Here is a 20,756-nt window from a genome sequence, read left to right on the forward strand (position 1 = left end):
AAGTAGAAACAGGATGGGGCCAATTAGTAGCGCTTGACAGCTAATAATCCTTCGTCATACTTAACAGCTAATCTCCGCTAATGTTCCCCACACTGTTCATCAGTAGCGGAAGAATTTCTACATCAGAAATCAGATTCCTACCCACCAAAATACACCGCCCCCATCCCTCTTCTCTCTCACACTCCCCATAAAAGCGCAGTCTCTGTTTTCTTGTTCAAATGTAGTGAAACAGACGCTTCAATTTGGACCAACACGTTTGCTCTACGTAAATCTGAGCCTCCCCAGAAAAGGAGAAAAAAAAAACACACACACACACACACACACTCTTATGTATGTATAGATATATACTGTATTATATGTACTGTTTATTTATACATACATATATATATACGGTATATACATTAATATAATAATCGATGACGACGAGCTTTAACAGTCCGTCGAGAAGCCCGGCCAGTAGTAGGATACAATTGGGCGGAGGTGGCAGTGCTTCCAGGCTTAGATCTTCATCGCTGAAGAAGCCGCCGGAGCCCCTCCGCCGAGCCGTTGCCGACTGTTTATCGTCTTCGGCTCCGTCCAACCATGGGAGCTTCTCTGCAGCCGCCTCCGAAGCTTTACGGACTCTTCGGGTTTGAATTTACAAATTCTCTTTGCTCAATTTAGATCTTCAACTGTTTAAGCTGTTTTGTCTTGTTTTATTGGTTCTGAAGTTAGGGATTTATGCCGTTTCGGTGTGTGATTTCGCGCTAATTCTTTTAATTAGAATTTGATTTTGCTCGTCTGCATTTAATTGGAAAGTCTTTTTTTTTTATTTTTTATTTTAATTGAGTGCTTTATTCTGCATTCGGAGCTTTGCATAGATTTGGTGACAATGTGCTGCATTATGAATATTTACTTATATAATGCCAAAAGTTGGGGTTGTAAAGGTTGGATTTTGCATGAGGGTTCTGAACGTTTATTTCCCTGTTTAGAGATTTCGCAGCTATGCTGCTGTTAAAGCAACTTTCTCACGAATTTATCTCCTGCATTAAGAGAAATGAAGAGAAGAGAAAGTATAAAGGAGAAATTAGAGAGTGGGAGGGGGACATGTGAATTTTTTTGGTTATGACTTGGCCATCAGCTACTTACTTTTACATAAAGGCTCTCGCTTTATGTAAGTGTGTTAGAGAGTGTAGAATGATGACTGTTGTGTTCAAATGGAGAAGGAAAAGAGGAAAGAAACGGTATTGACTGTTGTTTTTAAATGTTGCTTGGATTTGGCAGTCAGTAGTTTGAAATGACAGGTCGTATATAATTATGAGATAGAACACGTACACGCTTGTATTACTATGCTAAAAGAGAGATAAAGGTACACGTGCATGTTTATATAAAAATGCCACTACTCTTCAGTGAGAACCTTGCATCAGAAAGTGTTGGCTTCATGTTGTTCTTGGGTGTTTTGACCGAGCCCACTGTTGATTTTAACGGCTACCAAATTATTGACCGCGAACATTCTGAATTTTTTCCTTATGTAGTTACTTTGACTAAAATTTAGCTGTCCCCTAGGATTAAGTATCTTCAGTTCAGCAGAACTGTGATCCATCCAATCTCGCTTAGGACAAGCGATAATTAAATAGCAGTGTTGAAAATTACTATAAGACAAAGAACTCCCTTGTCATGGAAACTAATGAGATTTAATGAGCCATTATGTGGGGCCTCTTCGTTCGAGACATGCCTCGTGGGGAATTATTATGATGGCGGAATAAATTTAAAGATGATTTTCACAAGGGAAGTAATCTATTAATGAAATGGACAAGATTTTTTGTTGCAAAATGATTTCATCCATCTGAACATCAAATTGCATAAGGTGAGATGAAAAGGCGTAAGTTTTTCATGTTAATATCTTTTTTGAAGATACAACTTTGCTTGCTTTCTTGGTTTTCTGTTGTATGCTTGTAACCTTTTACTCTTTCTTGAATCATTTTATTTTTCAAATATCAGCAAAAAAATGCACTATATATGGGGTGCATGGGCCTTCTCATTTGTAAAAATATGATTCACCCCGGACTTTGGTTTTTTGAATCACCAAGTACATGTTTTCATAATACAATTAAAAATTAGCATGGTGGATGGTTGAGATTATCTATCTATGGCAGGATTACTTGGCAGCAAACTCAACAACTGACTTGGCTTATGGTGTGCTTTTAGAACATACACTTGCAGAAAGAGAACGCAGGTACATAAATTACACATTCAAGTATTGCATATGGTTTCGATACTGTCAAATTGTTTATTCGAGAGTTATAGCAAGTTTTGGTGTTTTATTCTGCCAACATATCTTTTCACGGGTCTTCTCATCCTAAAGTTCTTCTCGAGAAAGACCAAGTATGTGTCATTTGCAGTAATATTGGGTTTGGACTTCTGACCATGAATTGGCCTTCGGTCTTGGTATTTTGCGCAAGACTTTTGGGTGTATTTAATCGAGTCTTAAGTATTTTTATAATCCCTCAAGGAATAACTGAGCTGCATTTTCATGAAAAGGGTATGTTTGTATTTGTTTTATTTTTGTAACCATGAAACTTGCAACCTTGTAGCCTAACAGATGAAGTTATATTGCCTGTTAAAAGTAGGAGAGCTTCTTCTGAGATTGCATTCTCACTTTCAGTATGCAGATTTACCCAGATGAACTGCCTGGTAGACTGATTATTTGAAGCACCTTTCTTAGCTTTGCCATTCACTTTTACTATTAGACAAGTCTTGGACCAATGATTTGGAGAATTATTTATTCTTGATGGAGATTGAGTAAAAAACTTAAATATTTCTGTTTTCTCTTCTTTTGGGCTTAGTCTTGTGAATAACCAATTTGCAAACCATATAGGTGGTATGTAAAAATTCAGGGAAATCCAACTCATGGATCAAAATTGGAGCAAACAAGAATAGAAAAAATTCTAAACATTAGATATCCTAGATGAAAATCTCAAAGCTCGTGGAGTGAAAGTTAATGCAGTTAAGTCATGCAAATGTACAGGATAGATAGGAACTTAAGGGTGGTTTATTGTCATCTTCTCAGTCGGTTAATTCTAAGTTAAAATTTTATCTAGGATAGAGTATATGCTTCTTTCTTTCCCAAACCATCTGTCCCACTATTGTTTTAGAGAATAAAAAATTTCTTCCTAAAGTGAAACTCTTCACTTTTTAAGAGACCTGTTAAAGACTAGATTGGGCAGTTTTTTTGATGGTTTAAAAATGCAATACTTGCTTGTGTTGGGCAACGTGTCTTCTCTCCTTTACATTGAAATTGAGTAAAAGTTTCTAGATGATGTTCATAAACAATTTTCTGTTACTCTGTTATTTTTGCTGATGCAATACTTTTTTGTTTGACCAGTCCAGCGGTGGTTGCAAGGTGTGTGTCACTTTTGAAGCGATATCTTTTGAGGTCAGTCTGGGTATTGTATATAAGCATTCTTTCTTTCTCTAAGCTATAAATTCACATATTGAACCGTGTTTAGGAGTTGATGCACAATAATATATATTTTGCAACTGCTATAATTGTGTACTAAAGGTAAATCAATAAGTACGTAGTTATCCATGCATGGTAGTTTGAAGTGATTAGAGTTAATTCAATAAAAAGATCACTACTTGTTGATTTGGATTTCTAGAATTAGAAATTTCAACATTTGTTTCCCTTGGATGAATTAATCTTCCAGTGTTATAAAGCTGTTCTGCTTGCTTTAAAGTTGTTTTGGTGAGAGTTGTGTCTGGCAAAAGGAAGATGATTGCGATTCATACTTTCCTGTTTGTGTTTGTCCATAATTTTATCTAGTAGCACCCTGCTATTTTTCTTTTTTTACTTCATCATGCCTTCACTAAGTAAATTACTAAATGAAGGATCAATGACTGGTTTCATATTCTTTCTTTCTTTTCCTTTCCTTAGATTAAATTGCTATCTTTGTGGAGATTGACTCTGCTTCTTCAGCATTGGAATTATTAGCAGATAAATGCCAATTCTCCAATAGTATATGTTTGATCTCTTTCGATAGCAACTACCCCTTGTTTTATTTTGGTTATAAAAATGGGGAAGCTTCCATTTTTTCTAGTTTGAGCTACTGGTTATCTATTTTTATTTTATGTTTTGATTCTAATTTTCATCTCCTCATTATCGTCTTTTAATGTTTACTGCTTTCTATTCCATAACATTGGAAACCTTCTTGTTTTAATCACATTCAAGGTTCCTTGCGTAGCTTAAGTAGTCATCTATGCTTTAATAATTAAGCTGATTAGACGATATATTTAGCTTGTGCTTTGAAATGGGTTTATCTTCTATTGCATGTTAAGTTATTGAAAGGAGGGTGGTAATTTTGTGAGTTAAGTTGGTCTTGAGGTTGCAAGTTCATAATGCTTGCCAAGTATGTTGGACTCTCAATAATCCCCTTTACCTCTAAATAGCACGCATACTATATATGTAGGTTTACTTCTCGCAGAATGAGCTTTTATTTTGCTCTTTCATTTTAGTGATTCTGCAAACCTTTTTGATGCTTTGCAGATATAAACCTAGTGAGGAGACATTGCAGCACATAGATCGGTTTTGCATTAGCATAATTGCTGAGTGCAATTTGAACCCAAACCATAAATTGGCAGCCCACTCTCATTCTTTAAACCTGCAATCTGCAGCGCCCACTACATCCACAAATGTTTCTCCTTTGCCTGTATCAAGTTTTGCATCAGGAGCACTGGTGAAGTCACTGAGCTATGTTCGCTCTTTAGTGGCTCAATACATCCCAAGACGGTCCTTCCAGCCTGCAGCTTTTGCTGGAGCACCAACTGCCTCAAGACAGTCACTTCCAACTTTGTCATCTTTATTGAGTAAATCTTTTAATTCCCAGTTAAGTCCAGTAAATTCTAAAGAAGCTTCTGAAAAGAAAGAAGCTTCTGCATTATCGGTTTCAGACTCAGCAATTCCTGAAGAAGTTGATGTATCTGAAGACTACGAATACATAGCCCTTGACATTTTTAAATGGCGCTGGTGTAGAGATCAACAGTCGTCACTTCTTTCACCTAAAAGGTAGTTGATTTCGTCTGTTAGTGATTGGAAACACTAATTTTTATCTCTTTTAGCATTTTGCAGTGGCTATGTATGATTCTTACATCTCCAAACTTTCAGTGATCATGTTTTGAAACCCCAAGATGTCAGCACACATAATTTTCTGGAAGTAGGTGCTGCAGCCCTTCTTGTAGGGGACTTGGAAGCTAAAATGCAGGGCAAACCATGGGGAGCTTTTGGGACTGCTGATATGCCATATCTTGATCAACTTTTACAGCCTTCTTTGCTTACAACTGTCACCAATTCTGCTGCTGCTCGAGCGCACTTAAAAGCAATAACAGCCTTAAAACGCTCTAAACCAGGACCTCAACAAATCTGGTACGTTCTTCTGACTCCTGGATTCTTGCTGTTTGATATTTTATTACATACCTGCTCTTCCTGTCATGATTACTCCTTTGATAAGTTAACATCGGCTAATATTCACCAGTTGTTTGGTTGCTGGTAATTGAGACATGTATACATGTATAGTGTTAGATATGAAATTCTTCTTGCTGAAACTGTTAAAGTAAAGAGCTTTTTCTCCTCTCCTGTTGAATATCTCCTGTTGTATAGACTATAGAGTGTTAACATATTGAAAGATAATTGTTGATGGTTTGGTGACTTTCATGAATTTCCAGTAACTAGCACTCATAAGTCATCCCTTGCTTGTCTTTTAGTGGGATGCACATATTTGAGCTTATGCTTATTTTTTTTTGAAAATTCTTATATTATCATGGTTGCATTTCTTTGCTATGCAAATCTAGGAATTCATATGTTTTAGCCTCGAGGCCATTTTTATGTCCAGAAGTTTCAAATGGCACCGTAGGCTTGTCCTTTAGTTGACACATGATAGTTGATATATTAGTTCGTTTTCAAATTTCTATGTAAATCAACTCAAAGAATCAGTGATATAAGTCCAAATGCATATCTCTACTGAAGGTATTTGCTTATCTTCTTATAATTTTTTAGACAGACAATGAAAACATGGTGACAACTTATGATCAACGGTCCTGATTTACTTGATCTTTCTCGTAGAGATGGGCCATGTTAGGACATAGTTTTAGTGCTTGATATGAGTATGTATGATGACATTAGAAAATGGATAAATTATTTATGATTTTTTTCCGTGTGATCATCACTCCATGGACTAGAAACCTGATGAGGATATAATCTCCTGAGAAAGGATATGAATTCCTAAATTTTGTGAATTTTTAAATTACAAATCTAAATGTACTGGATATGCTGGATAGTAAAATGATTGGGTAGATACTTGGTAATTAAAATGTCGTAATTACCCTTGTTTGTGCTTTGCTGCGAGTAAGTATTTCAAGCAAGTTGTCTGATATTTTTGTCATTCAAGAGCGTAATTTTTGGTGTTGAAAGCCATGCTTTTTGTTTGTCAGGGAAGATTCGCCCATAAGTATGTTCCGTCCACGTGCAAAACCGCTTTTCCAGTACAGGCACTACAGGTATACAGAGCAGGAATACTTTCAATTATGATATCAGATTTCTTATATTGGCAGCATCTGATTTTCTTTTCTATGTTCTTTCTGACTATGACTAGTATAGTTGTATTTATGTTTGTGGTAGCTCTTTTTGCACACTAGAGAGCATCTGTAGCTCTTGCAATAAGAATTAGAGTCATATTAGAAGGGTGAAAGGAATGGAAGGGTGTGATGACTCTCTGTTTAGTTGGTTCTAAAGGCGGAACTGTTTTGAATTTTATTCTCTAGTTCCTTTCATACACTCATTGATAATGCTGTTGATGAACGTCATGCTAAACATTATTAGTATTCTGAACCATGTTGTTGGCTTGTATATGTGGAACAATGTTGTTCTTTATGCATCTTCCATTTGACTGTAGAACATTTTGTGCTTTGGATTTGTGACTACCAACTGGATCAACCAGCATTAGTTGTTTTAACTGCATATTATCTGGTATTCTTCAGTTTGAGTGTTAAGAGTATTTAGATACCTAGAATGATTGCAAACTGTACTGATCGATGCCCCCCCTTGCATCTTGCCAGGGTCAGAGAGGAAAAGTTCTAGCTGAATAGGGAACTAATATATTGTCTGAACTTTGGAGACTCTTTAATTCAGAAATTAGTTCCTACATACATACTGTCCTCCTGTTTTCTTGGTTTCTCTGTCATTGATCTATAATTTTTTGCCTTTTGTTTAATATGCTCTATTACCTGTCTTACGAAATGAGAATTTGAATGTTATCAGCGAACAACAGCCTTTGCGTCTGAATGCGGCAGAGGTATGCGAGGTTATAGCTGCAGTTTGCACCGAGACACGTTCTCCAAATGCTAATTTCATGACAGTCTCATCTAAATTAAGTAATAACAGTGGAAAGCCATCAATGGATGTGGCAGTGAGCGTGCTTGTCAAACTCGTGATTGACATGTATGTTCTATGTTTTGTTTTGTTGGTAGTTGGCATTAACAAAATTTTGACTTTGAAATTACTTTTGCCTCCCTCCCTCTCTTAAATATACTGACAATGCTTTTATCTTCTTTCATGTAGCATGGTTACTACTGCAGCAGATGCTTTTAATTTGATAACAGTTTGTATGCTTCACGTCTAATTGTTTAATGGTCACTATATTTTTCACATCCTAGTGTAAGGATGAATTCAAGATAATTTCTGAATCATACATAAATTCTTCGAACAAGGTGCAGATACACATTTACACGCACATACGAGGGGGAGAGAGAGAGAGAGAGATTGTGTATGTGTGTGTGTATCTGTGCATTTGGCCAAGAATTGATATGATTGAGCTGATTGAAATAAAGATTTTAAGCTTAAAGTTTCCCATTCAAATTTGGGGAGAAAACTGAATTAGATTTTCATACAATTATGTGTGTTAGTTGATGCAAGTATTTTCTTTCTTACTCGTCTGCTAGTGATGAACGCTAATTTGTTTTGTAGGTATGTTTTGGATTCTGAGACCGCTGGTCCACTCACTCTATTTATGCTTGAGGTGCTCTTTTGTTTACATGTTGGCTGTCAGTGGTAGAATGTGGATATTTTCATGGTAATAAAATCTGATTGCAGGAAATGCTAAATTCTCCAAGGCTGGTATCAAAAACTCGGGCTTTTGATTTAATTCTGAACCTAGGTGTTCATGCGCATCTACTGGAGCCTCCACCGCAGGATGAGGACTCCCCAGTTGACGAAGAGTATTCTCAGGAACAAATTTTGGACAATGAAATGCCACCTTCCTCAGAGGCAACGAGAAAGATGGATTATTTTAAGAAAATGGGAAATTGCTCAGCTGTTGACAAATTTGAATGCTGGATTTTAGGCATTCTCTCTGAGGTCCTTCTTCATCTTGTGCAGGTACATACCTGAATGATCCTAGAATTGTGCCTACACCTGTCCCTGGTTTGCCACTTCAAACATCTAATATGATGGACAAAAATTTCTAAAACAAATCACTGAATGTACTAATTTATTTAAACCACATAATTTAAATATGTGCATCATTAGCTTTGATCTTTTTCCATTACTCAGTTCATGACTACCTTAGTATCTTTAAGGTGCCTCCCTTAATTCTCAAAGGTTTGCTTAACTTGTACTTGTTGATTAGAAAGTTTTTCAGCCTCAAAAATTTAACAACCAGCTCATCATAATCACGAGTTTTTGACTTAGCCATGTCTCCGATGCTATTTGTAGCCTTCCTTAATAACTAAAGGTTTACCAACTCTTTGTCACTAACAAAAGATGTGCTCTTAGCATGCTGTTAATATTGTTCAGGATATTATGTTGTCCAGGTATAGCATTACTATAGTGGATTAGGTCCATCAGGATTTCTTTGGATATAGTTGAAGTGTTCCCTATTTCCAACAAAATGCTGTCTGCAAAGTATGATCTTTTGCCTTAAATATACATTGTATGCAACTATAGATGAGGCCTAAAATGAGCTCACTCTTCACGCCAATGTGCACGTCACATTGCTACTAATCCAACTATGTCATTTTTGTCAGCAAATGGGATTTTGATCTGTTGATCAGCTTGCATATACCATCTTGTGGAAGCAAGTAGATGAAAGAACCTCTTTAACTGCTGCACTTTTTGTTTTTCTGGGTTCGTCGTGTTTAAAGTTCCTGAGTTACTGGATTCTAGCTCAATTTAATGTTTATACAAGGGGTAAAAGTGATGCTCGAGCAAATGATTGAACATTATGAGTGTCTTGGCTCTTCCATTTGTAGTTACCTCATGTGATCTTTTCATATAGATAGTAGATTAGATATATTAAGTTGATTTTAAGGTGCCAAAGTACCTTATATGCATGGTTTAATACTCTTAAATTGAGCATAGACTATCTCTAAGTTTAGAAGTCGATTATTTGCTTGATTAGTCTGTCTTTAAATCACTAATATGAATTGTTTGAGTTATATTTTTTTTCATCTCAGAGTTTACTATTTCTGTTCCTTATTTTATATAATTCTTGAGAATTATTTTTCCTCACAGGTAGAAGAGAAGGAAGAATCTATCTGGGCTTCTGCGTTAAGCTGTTTATTGTATTTTGTCTGTGATAGAGGCAAAATCCGCAGGAGCAGATTGAAAGCACTTGACATAAGAGTGAGTCCTGGGATACTAGCCTTCATTATTCTTTATGAATGGTCCTGCAAAACTTAAAATGTACTGTCATCCAAGCTGGACGTGAAACCTTAACAAAGGGCGGTTAATAAGTTTGTGAAAGGACACCTTTAGGAGATACAGAAACATATTAAAGAGAATATTTTGCTCTGCATCAATTGTTCCTCTCCTTCTATATAGAAGATTACAATCTGGATTAAATTGATCAACACGTTCAACACTGTGTTCTTTGTTGTGTGAGCTATGACTGATACTGAATCTACTTCTCTATTAGCTTTGAATTCATAGGGAACTTTATTAGGGAAAGCAGCATGTAATTTCTCTGGTCTAATCTTTCCATTAACTATACATAATTGACTATATGAACTGTCTGTACCATTTTCCTTTCAGAGCATAAAAGAAATATCTCCAACAGAAGTTGCCCCAATTCAAACGATAGGCTAAATCTTCATCTAATTGTTTGTGTACTCAGTAACCATGTATACTGAACTGTTCTCTCCTTTATATCATTGTCTGTCTGATGAAGAGTTGGACCAAAATCATCGTTTTTGGATCTGTTTGCAGGTTATCAAGGTTTTGTTGACAATAAGCCGGCTAAATTGTTGGGCAGAAGTAGTTCGAAGCAAGCTTATCTGCATGTTGACAAACATGTTTTATGAAGTTCCGGATGGTTCTATTAATTCTGCTTCAGCTACCCCTATGTTTTTTACTGAGCAAATTGATCTGATTGGAGGAATTGAATTTATTTTTGTTGAGGTATACCTCTAATTACTTCTTATAATTTGTTGCAGGTATAGATTCTTTAGACATGGAAATAGGCTTGCATTTTGTTGGGCAAAAATCATTCTGCCATGTGAATTTATTTTGATTCCCTATTTGCTGTGTAAATTGATGATATTCTTGACCAAATAAACTATTAGAATGAGGCACTATTTGCCATCTTCTTCATATTGAATCAGATTCTTTGTATAGTTCAATTTTAACTCTGTGCATATCATTTATGGCATGAATTTGGGTTATCATTGAAAAATGGTGCAGTTACTTGTAATTATCCAACTCTCAAATTTTGCGCAAAAACATCAACTGATCTCAAACTATTGAAGCCAAGTAAAATTTTCGCTAATTTTGATCTAGTTTATGGTGAAAAATTTTGGATGTACATGGATTGAACTTAGTTGTTGATCAAATTGTGTAAGTTTTTTTTTTTTGATGAAATCAGGCACATGATAAATTTGATCTTATATTTCAATTCGATACGACGTGATATTAGGTGGCAATTAAGAAATTGAAGAAATTTATATAGCAGGGTGACTTTTGCCCAATTTTGTTGTGTTTTGATCAAAGTAGCAGGGTTTTAACTTACTGTTTTTCTGTAGTGAAGTGGTCTTAATATATTTTGTCAAAAACTTGTTGAGCTTTTTGACAACTTAAACTTCGCTTGAACACATTGATATTTCTTTACCTCACTTACTTTACAAATGCAGTTAGTGCTTTCAAACTCCAGAGATGCACGGAGAAATTTGTACCTGGTGCTCTTTGACTACGTCTTACATCAAATAAATGAGAAGTGTATTGCAACTGGGGAGTCTGAATACAATGATGAAGAGGTCCAACCAATTGCTAACTTGCTTATGCTTGCCGATGCCCCTGAAGCTTTACATATTTCTGTTAAGCTTGGAGTTGATGGCATTATAGAGCTTTTGAGGAGATCAGTTTCTACTGCATTGTCGAGATATCCCAATAGCGATCGCCTTATTGTGGTAATGCCTTCTTATTTGACTTTGTTCACAAAACAGCTTCTTAGTTTGTTTATCTTGAGTTCGTAAATTGGAAATCTCAGGTTGTATAACCATCTCCAATCCTGAGAGGCAATTGTGGTGTCAAGAGATTTTGAGATTGGAGCATGACTTGTTGCATAATCTGTTCTGTGAATGGTGTCGTGTTTCTTTTACTTCAGTACTGAAAAATTGATAATTAGTGTGATTGCAATTATGATTGATTGGAGACACAGGGTTGCACCATTTAAGTTCTCATACTAGAGGGATTGAGGTGTACAGAACTAAATTCCTTCTTGTAGACTCAAAAAGTGGAGACAAGTGTTCAACCTGTTTCTTATATCGTCCCAACTTTTTGTCCCTTCCATTGTAGAATGGTAGTGAGATTGATAGTGAATTCTTTTTCGTTCAACCTGTTAACCATTTCCCTTCGTAGTATTTGGTACATCCCTTTTATCATGAAACAGAGACAAATAACAGTCACTTGGTTTTTCACTTCTACTATCTTTACCATCTGAAGCAGTACATTCCTTCCTTAATTTCCCACATTGATGGAACTGACATTATTTCACCTTTTTGCAATATAATTCACTGTGTAATATTTTATGTGAACTTACCTGCATAACTTTTTTACTGAAAAGGCAGTTTACTTCAACTGCTTGACCAGCTTCATGTAAAATAGGAACTTTACGGTAAATTTCTTACAGAAATTACTTATGGAGTTTATCTTTTTGGCATTACAATTTAGTAGTTCTTATAAATAATAATCAGGGCTTTTAGTATTTTTAAGCAACTTGAAGAGGTCATGGAAGACTTGCAAGAGTCTTTTCTCCAAACTAGGATTCCTAGATCTTGAAGCTCATTGCCTGTCAGACAAGTAGTTTACTTAAATTGAATGCTTCCTTTGTAGATGAACATAAAGGTGGAATTTAATCATGAATTCAAGCTACTGGTGGAAGAACATTTATGAACCATTTATTATAGCAGTTTTACAGAGCCTTGTGTGTGAGAATGGAATGACCACTATCGATGGGAAAAAATGCTAATTTGTTTTGGAATGAGAATGCATAAAAATGATGAATGAATTAATATAGTGATTCAGATGAATCATATCATCAGAATTGTGATAGACAAGATGTTAGGTCTTTAATGCGGATAGTCATATTGCTATGTGCAGTATAAAAGAGGGAAGATAGGTGTATAAAACAGCATTACTGGCATTTTTATGGGTTTGTAGGTTTCTCGCTGAACAATATTTCTAAGTTATTCAACCGAAAGATATGGTAAATGAATAACCGAAAGATATGGTATACATTATGTTGGCAACAACCTTATTATGGCTATTTATTAGTTAAATTTGATTTACTTGCTAGACCTAATTATCCCTCAGCGTTGCTGATGGCACTGAGTTTGATATCTTGGTCCTGCTCTGACTTTAAGTTTCCTTTATTTATGTCTGGTGTTATTTTGTCCCAACCTGATCAGAAACGATGAGCGCTTTATAGATTATGTTTTACTTTTGTTCTGGTATCCTTACCCAGACATCTTGTTTATACAGTTTTATAATGTGGACATTGAATTCTTTCATTTCCATTTTCCTCCCTGCAAATGACGACTACAGTAACTTTAGCCTGGAAAATTTCATTGTGTTACGATTTTAAGCTTAACATAAAATTCATTGCTGTTGCAGCTTATGGAGAAAATTGTTGAGAAGTTTGATGCACTTATAAGTTCATTTACTCGTGTGGACAAAGAGTTTGCACACATGATAAAGACAGCTAAATCTTGTAAGTTTCTGGAAAGTATTGAAAGATATCGGAGAAACAGCTTGAGCATGAAGGCAAAGCTGTCTTGGGCCACTTTACATTCTCTTCTTCATTCTGAAAGAAATTTGTATCGCCACCATGGTTATTTGTGGTTGGGGGATTTACTAATAGCAGAAATCAGTGAGGGAGGTGATACAAGTATTTGGTCAAGAATTAAAAATTTGGAGCAGAAAATTGCCCTTGCTGGTGTTAATGATTATTCAGCTGCTTTGGATGTACCACTGCATATATGGCTTTTCTGTGGACTTCTAAGATCCAAGAATAGTTTCATCCGGTGGGGCTTTCTATACATCCTTGAGAGGCTTCTTATGCGAAGTAAATTTCTTTTAGATGAGAGTGAAGTCCATCATGCGATCAATGTTGAAGCTTCTGGATTTATAAATGACAAGAGTCGTCTTGAGAAAGCAAATGCAGTTATAGATATTATGAGCAGTGCTTTGTCCTTGATGGCTCAGATAAATGAAACTGATCATATGAACATACTGAAGGTAATTTCTTCTGGCCCCTTTTTGTTATTTTAGCAAATCCTGGAAACCATCTGTACCCAGATTCTAGTTTGGCATATTCTTATGACATTGATGCATTGATATCTTATTGATGAAAACTGCTTCCTGTTTGAGCCAACTTAACATGTCTTGACTGCTTCTTCTCTTCATGAATTGCAGAAACCAAATACTTGTAGTGAACTTTTCTTCGGCATTGTGATATTAACTTTGCTAGGGTTTAGAGGATGTCTTGAAATAATGATTGTTGCTTAGGCTAGCAACTTGTTCCTTTAGTAAGATGCAGTTTTGACTGGAGTTCTGAAACTGACCCAAGTCCAATTAAAGGCATGGGATCCAATGGTAACAAAACCTCTTTATCCTTTGTTATAGCACATGCTTTGGGAGATAAACAGATGGTGTAAAAATACTCTTCTATATTATCCAAATATTGTTCAGCATTTGTGAGTTATAAGATTTTATTTTGTCAGCTTTCTTCTTTCTCTTATGTGTATTGCTATTGGTTCTTCTTGTCTAATTTTATCTTCCTTATTTTATGTGAAAGTGAATATTCATTCAAATAGTTTGCTTTAGAAACCATAATCTGGAGTTACAAAATTCTTGCAGCATAGGAGGTCGTTTCATGCAGACAGTACAAATTTGCAGCCTTTGCTAAAAGATAAGGCTTAAGTGCTTTATCACATGGATTTATTAGAGGCAAAGATTTTTTTCCTGCTTTATTTCTTGTTACCATGTACCATAAAATGATCTGATCCTTAAGAGAATTCATTCTTACACCCTAAATAAGATCATCTTCTAGAGTGAGGTTCGAAGAACTACCTCTCTTAGGCTCCCGAAGGTTCCATTCTAGGTTGTACCCACAAATAGATGAATACACTGATTTCATGGTTAATTTATTTGAAAAATTTTACAAGGTTCTCAGACAAATGATCGTTTATTATGTCATTGATTCATTGTAATTCATCTGATGCAACTATTCTTTCTACTAACTAAAGTAGTTAGCAAGTCAGTGCCAACAATATTCCTGTTTGAGGTAGATACTTCTTTTTGCTGATGTTGTTGCTGAAGTCTCTATATATGGAGCAATGAACACTTCGGTCTCTGTTATCTTCAAATGTCTAAATGTGGCTTTGTTTCTTATTTGTATTTTGATTTTCCTAACATCCATATTTCTTTCTGCTGCACTTGGTCAGATGTGTGACATTCTGTTTTCTCAATTATGCCTGAAAGTTCTACCTACAAGTGCAATCCCACTAGGAGATGTCATGCTTGGAAATAGAGATTCTAGTGTAGATTGGAACAAGAAAGCTGATTCAGAACATTTCACTCGAAATGAGAGTCACAGCTGGGATGAGACCTTTGGCGATACTACTAGCACATTTAACCCAAGCAAAGATCCCTTGGTTGGAGAGACTGCATCCATGGCAGCACTACTCCTTCATGGGCAGGCCATTGTTCCTATGCAATTGGTTGCACGTGTTCCTGCTGCATTGTTTTATTGGCCTCTTATCCAACTTGCAGCTTCTGCAACAGATAATATTGCTTTGGGCGTTTCTGTGGGTAGCAAAGGAAGAGGAAATGTACCTGGTGCTACCTCAGACATTAGAGCTACGCTTCTCTTACTTTTAATTGGCAAATGTACTGCAGATCCTGCAGCTTTTAAGGAATTTGGTGGAGAGCAGTTTTTTAGGTACTTTGCAATTTTACTTTCTTCAGTGATGGGTCCCATCTATTCTATAGCATTTTTTTTACACAGACATTTTTTTACAGGGTGTTGTTAGATGATACGGATTCTAGAGTGGCATATTATTCTTCAACTTTTCTTCTGAAGGTAAGTGTCATTTTATGCTTTTGACCATCAGATTGAACTATCTTCAAGGGAAGATTTTACTGATGAATTAGATAATTTTGCAGAGAATGATGACGGAAGAACCAGAAAATTATCAAAGAATGCTACATAGTCTCGTTTCAAGAGCTCAACAGGTAGGTTGTCCTATAATCAGGCTTGGATAGGGAAAGGGGTGGTGCAAAGAGAATGTTTCATCCTTTACATGGTGTCAAAAAAGAAGAAAAGAAATGGCGGCATCCCATTCCTCTCCCTTCATGAAACAAAAGAAATGATAAAAATAAAAACTTATGAACATTATACAGTTTACAACACTGCATGGAGCAACAGGGAGCTACAACTTGATGGTGTATGTCAATTTAGTTGGTATTTAAAGTACTTAACATTTTATTATTAGATACAATAGCGAGAAATGTGAAGTTCAAGTTTAGGACTTGCATGAAGTTGAGCCAAAGCAAAATTTGCCGCAAGTTTAGCAAATTTTGCAATCAAGTCAAGCTTGAAGTTGATTTCATATGCAAACATTAAATTTCAAAAGTTCAGTAGTCAACATTTCAAGCTCATTTTTGAGACCCTAAAACATATTGAAGATTTGTAAATGGGATGGTGCACATATAAAGATATCCTAAGAAGAAGTTGTAATTCTCAAAAATATTTGAGATATACAAGCATCTTTATGTATACTTTTAATTGTATATAGCAAACAACTTATAAATGAAAAAGTAGATTGGTGCATATACAAGCATACATAATATACAATGCAGGGGCATCGGTAAGAAGTGCTTTCTCCTGTTGCTCGGACTTCCAAGCCTAACACTCAACACAATTTTTTGTAGAACCGTGTGTTTCTAGCCCTGTTTTAGACTCATTTCCTCTTAACGAGGTTTCACATTTAGGTAGAGATTGGAGTAGCTTAGCTATAATAGTTTCTGTAAAAAACTCGGATTTTCATTTTTCATGTCATGTCATGTGGTTGGGTGATTTTTCAGTTGATTTTTTTTTGGGGGGGGGGGGGGTTTGGTGGAATTACTATGCATATAGCATTAACAATGTTTTGATGTCATTAATTTCCTGCTTCTATAGAGTTCATTTAACTAATGTCAAGGTGGCTTGTACTTCAAATTTGCAGAGTAACAATGAAAAGCTGTTAGAGAATCCCTACCTCCAGATGCGAGGCTTACTTCAGCTTTCAAATGAATGACTTTGGTGCTTATCCACCACCTTCTGTTGCTATCATCAGAAAGTGAATTTTATCGCTCCTGATGATCACAAAGTTTAATTGTGGGTATAGCTGCTAAATATTTAATGGCTTGACTATTGGATGCCTACATTTTTGTTTTGCATCAAACAGTTGAAGATGTGTATTTGTTCCTTTACCTGGCCAAAGTATGACATCCAAGAGAATGGGTGCTGAAGTTAATTCATACTCTAGCATACTTGCTCTTTGTGTGCTTCAAGAAAATTTGTGTTGCAAGTTACAAGGAAATTCATGACTAGCTTCTTCATCAGGATCATGTTGCGGACTTCTGGAAATATCTTCGGCTTATTAAATTTGTGATGCTTCATGTTGTGTGTGGATAAGTGCTCAAATTGCACATCCAAGATTATCCAGCTCAAAGAGTGAAGGACATGAATTGATTACATGGCCACTGCATTTGGATCTTTTTCAGGTACTGATATATATCTTCTACTGTAAATACAAACACATCTATGTGTTTTACTTCTCATTTTTGTATTGCCTTGTTACAGTAACCGTTGCTTGAGTTTTTTGCTTTCATGTTACAAACAGCTTCCATCTAACATGACAGGATTTCAAGTATTGGTGTGTGTGAAGATTGAAATCGATAAAACAGTTTTTACATACTCTACGAGAGCACCATAAAATGATTCCTTGCCCTTAAAGAACATGCACTTTTAAATGTTGTGTTATCATATTGATTTGTGTGATTATTTAGCTAACATAAATAGCTTGCTGATTTCCAAGGGCATCTGTGCAAAATATTGCCTTCAAGCTGCATAACTTTAAGCTAGTATAGTTATTCAATTTAAAATCTTTTGATGTCATCTTTTTCTGATGTTAGATTGCAAATTATTCTTCTTTGTAGAAACAGTTATTGGCAAGAATTGAGTGTGGAATTTTTGCTAGATGTGCTGCACGGTGGCAAGAATTTTTTTGGATTGAATTGATAATATGGAGATACTCGCTTCAGTACATTGAAATGCTTCGTGTGATTGCACTCGTGGATTAGGTTTCATTTGATGGCCACCTGGTAAATATATACTGTGGTTTAGATCTCTCAATTGCTGCACTTATCACATATGAGGTTGCTTGGTATGTATTTTTGGAGATGATTGATAGTTCTTATTATTCTTAGCTTTGTAAATATGTGGTTTTGATTTGTCATGTTCATCCCCCGATATTATGAAAACGGGTGGAAGGATCATGTTGCGATAGTTGTAAGATAGCTGTCGAGAAATTTTGCCATCGTAACATGTAAATGGTGAAATCCTAGAGGGCAATGTAATATCTTATATATTCTATTTGGAACTGTTCAAAGCTGCTATCATCAATTCAATAACAAGGAATAGAAAGTTCTTGACTGAAGTTCTGCTTTACTTCATGTTGCTGTTAGTTTACTTCAAGGAATAGAAAGTTCTTGACTGAATGTTCCTCAAATGCCTGAATTAGTTTATTTGAGTCATTACAAAATGGAGATTATTTTCTGGTATATGCTTAGATATTCTTTGTAAAGAGACGGCATACTCGGATTAAGATGATTCATCTCAGTTCATCAACTGGCAAATGGCCAAAAAGAGGAGCAAGGGTATGAGCGGAACGAGCTATTCCTTTTTCGTGTCTTGAAAAGGCAGCGGTGTTTGATGTTTTTCATCGGGATTGGCTTCGTGTTGATATTCTAATGAAAGACATTCACGCGCACCTCCGTAAAACATAATCATTGTCAATCTGAAAATTGTCATTTTAAGTTCCACGTGAATTTTCATGAGATCTTCCGCAAGTATGGTAACATGGACTTTTCACACGATGACCTCGAGGATTCGAAGCCAGGGCTTCCTTCTTCGAGGATGGCGTCCGGCGTCCATTCAAGGTTCAAAGTCGCGGTCGTGACTTGATCGTTTTACATCGGTTTCGGCATATCGATTGCGGTCTCGGCATATCGATTGCGGTCTCAGCGAGATGCAAATTTTTGAAACATTTAATATTCTTAAAATTATAAAAATATATATATGATTAATAAAAAAATAAAAAATTAGTAAAAATAATAAAAATTTGAATTGACGATCAAGTTCTCGACAATCTATTATTTCGGATTCATCTCCTATCGGTATTAGAAAGGAAAACCCCATTCTGACGATGATTTGGCCAAGTCGTCTCTGTCTTGATCGAGTTTTTGAATTAGGGGTGTGCAACGAATTCAAATTCAGTAATTTGGAAGATTGAATTTGAAATTTTTGGAAAATGTGGCGGCAGAATTATTGATCGAATTCGATTTTGAATTCATCAGTTCTAAATTCGAATTCGATTCCGAATTCAATTCGGAATTCGATAAATTCTGAATACACCGAATTCAGAAACTTTTTTTCCCTTTTTTGTTAGATGTATTGTTATATAATATAAATTTTATATTACAGATATTATAAAAAATATTATTATATATATAATAATATATATATATATATATTACAAAACGAAATCGAAATCGAAATCGGAAATTTCGATTTCTATTTCCAATTTCAAATTATGAATTTGAAATAGGAAATTCCGATTTCAAAAACTCCATTACCGAATTTGAACCAAATTCGCATAATTCGAAATCTGAAATTTCGATTTCAGTGCCGAATTCCAAATTATCGATTTCGAAAATTCTAAATTCAATTCGAATTCGGTCGGTAAAATAAAGAACGAAAAATTCGAATTCAGTAAATGAAGAAAATTCCGATTTACCGAATGAGAATCGAAAAGTTCTTGTGTAGAAGAACGAAGAATTACTTTATTTTGTACTTCTTCTTTGGGTTAAAATGAAGAACAAATATTCAACAGCCAGACAGTTGGAAAAAACTGTTAGGTTCTGGATCTGTTTCTGGACTTTTTCAATTTTATTGTCTCACGAACGAGATTCACAGCAGATTTTGATCAAAGCGAACTTATGAACAATCAACCCAACAAATAATAGCAAGAAAAGTCGAGTTTAGGTTAAAGGTGTCATTTGCACTAGGCACTTCGCATGGATCATGGTCGCCGCTATATATTTTTCAAAAGGGAAAATCGCCAATTTAGTCCCTAAACTTTTTTTTTTCTGTCGATTTAGTCCCTATACATTATTTATAGCCAATTTAATCCCTAAACTTATATTTCGGTTCCAAGGAGCTTAGCGGCGAAGCCACCGCATAATTTCCATCAGCTTCCTAATCGAGCAACCCAGAAGGGGTATTTTCGGAACTTCCATTCTGGAGCCTTTACCAAAATTAACCGAAACAAAAGTCCTATGAGAAATACCCACCCAAAACCCAAAATGAAAACAAAAAAATTTCTCCAGTCGCCACAGAATTCTTGAAAAAAATCCTCGCATAAGATTCAGCCACCACCGCTGCCACTCCTGCCACGCCTAGCGCCACCGGGGCGTGCTTACGGACGACCCACATCCGAAATTGTCACCACCGATGACGATGGAGTAATTCGATTTGAATTGATCCGGTTCAACAAAACGGGTCTGGTAGGAAGAGGGAAGTTTGGTTAGAGCATAGGACTTGAGCTTTTTGTATTCTTCCGGGTTGGAGGGACCAGGGTAAGATACTTGGCGGGAATGATTTGGTCAGTGTCTATGTTGTCGCCGACAACGTAGCAGATGCCATGAAAAGTGGAAGCGGTGACGGTGGGAGGAGGAGTGGTGGAGGCGTTGGGGGGAGTGATGGCGGAAAGGGGCTTGTGTTGGAAATGGGGAAGAGCAGAATGGGAAATGAGGGGTTTAGTGGAGGGATAGTTTGGCGAAATTGAGGCGAATTTGAGGGAGGAGGGTGGGGAGAGAGAGGTGGTGGCAGTGGTTGAGGTGGTGGGAAATTTGGCGGTGGCGGTTGGGTTTGATGGGATGATTGAAGCTGAAGCCACCATTTTGTGAAACG

General features: G+C 36.1%; 1 protein-coding gene across 8 annotated transcripts; it reads left to right on the forward strand.

Moving 5' to 3' along the window:
• Positions 1 to 407: 407 nt before the first annotated feature.
• Positions 408 to 18,158, forward strand: LOC113783662. 8 transcript variants are annotated; one of them, XM_027329864.1, is made up of 19 exons: positions 408 to 629; positions 2,136 to 2,215; positions 3,365 to 3,415; positions 4,523 to 5,041; positions 5,141 to 5,398; positions 6,463 to 6,528; positions 7,289 to 7,468; positions 7,994 to 8,045; positions 8,120 to 8,404; positions 9,539 to 9,649; positions 10,232 to 10,423; positions 11,152 to 11,427; positions 13,133 to 13,756; positions 14,965 to 15,461; positions 15,542 to 15,602; positions 15,686 to 15,754; positions 16,747 to 16,902; positions 17,127 to 17,287; positions 17,723 to 18,158. In XM_027329864.1, the coding sequence occupies exons 1-17, from the start codon at positions 417 to 419 to the stop codon at positions 16,816 to 16,818; spliced, it is 3,606 nt and encodes a 1,201-aa protein (XP_027185665.1). In that variant the 5' UTR covers positions 408 to 416; the 3' UTR covers positions 16,819 to 16,902; positions 17,127 to 17,287; positions 17,723 to 18,158. The 8 variants fall into 8 exon arrangements, with proteins under 8 accessions (XP_027185665.1, XP_027185660.1, XP_027185661.1 ...); XM_027329859.1 differs by having other exon boundaries at positions 16,747 to 16,898; XM_027329860.1 differs by having other exon boundaries at positions 16,747 to 16,860; positions 16,969 to 17,287.
• The last annotated feature ends 2,598 nt before the right edge of the window (positions 18,159 to 20,756 follow it).

Source organism: Coffea eugenioides, chromosome 9 (assembly GCF_003713205.1).
Source record: "Coffea eugenioides isolate CCC68of chromosome 9, Ceug_1.0, whole genome shotgun sequence".
Lineage (NCBI taxonomy): Eukaryota > Viridiplantae > Streptophyta > Magnoliopsida > Gentianales > Rubiaceae > Coffea > Coffea eugenioides.

Excerpts from the sequence above, each read along its gene's own strand:
- LOC113783662 (XM_027329858.1), top strand. The coding sequence starts at position 417 with ATGACGACGAGCTTTAACAGTCCGTCGAGAAGCCCGGCCAGTAGTAGG. Across the intron at positions 3,416-4,522 it reads TTGAAGCGATATCTTTTGAG|ATATAAACCTAGTGAGGAGA; the intron begins GTCAGTCTGGGT and ends GATGCTTTGCAG. Across the intron at positions 13,757-14,964 it reads ATCATATGAACATACTGAAG|ATGTGTGACATTCTGTTTTC; the intron begins GTAATTTCTTCT and ends GCACTTGGTCAG.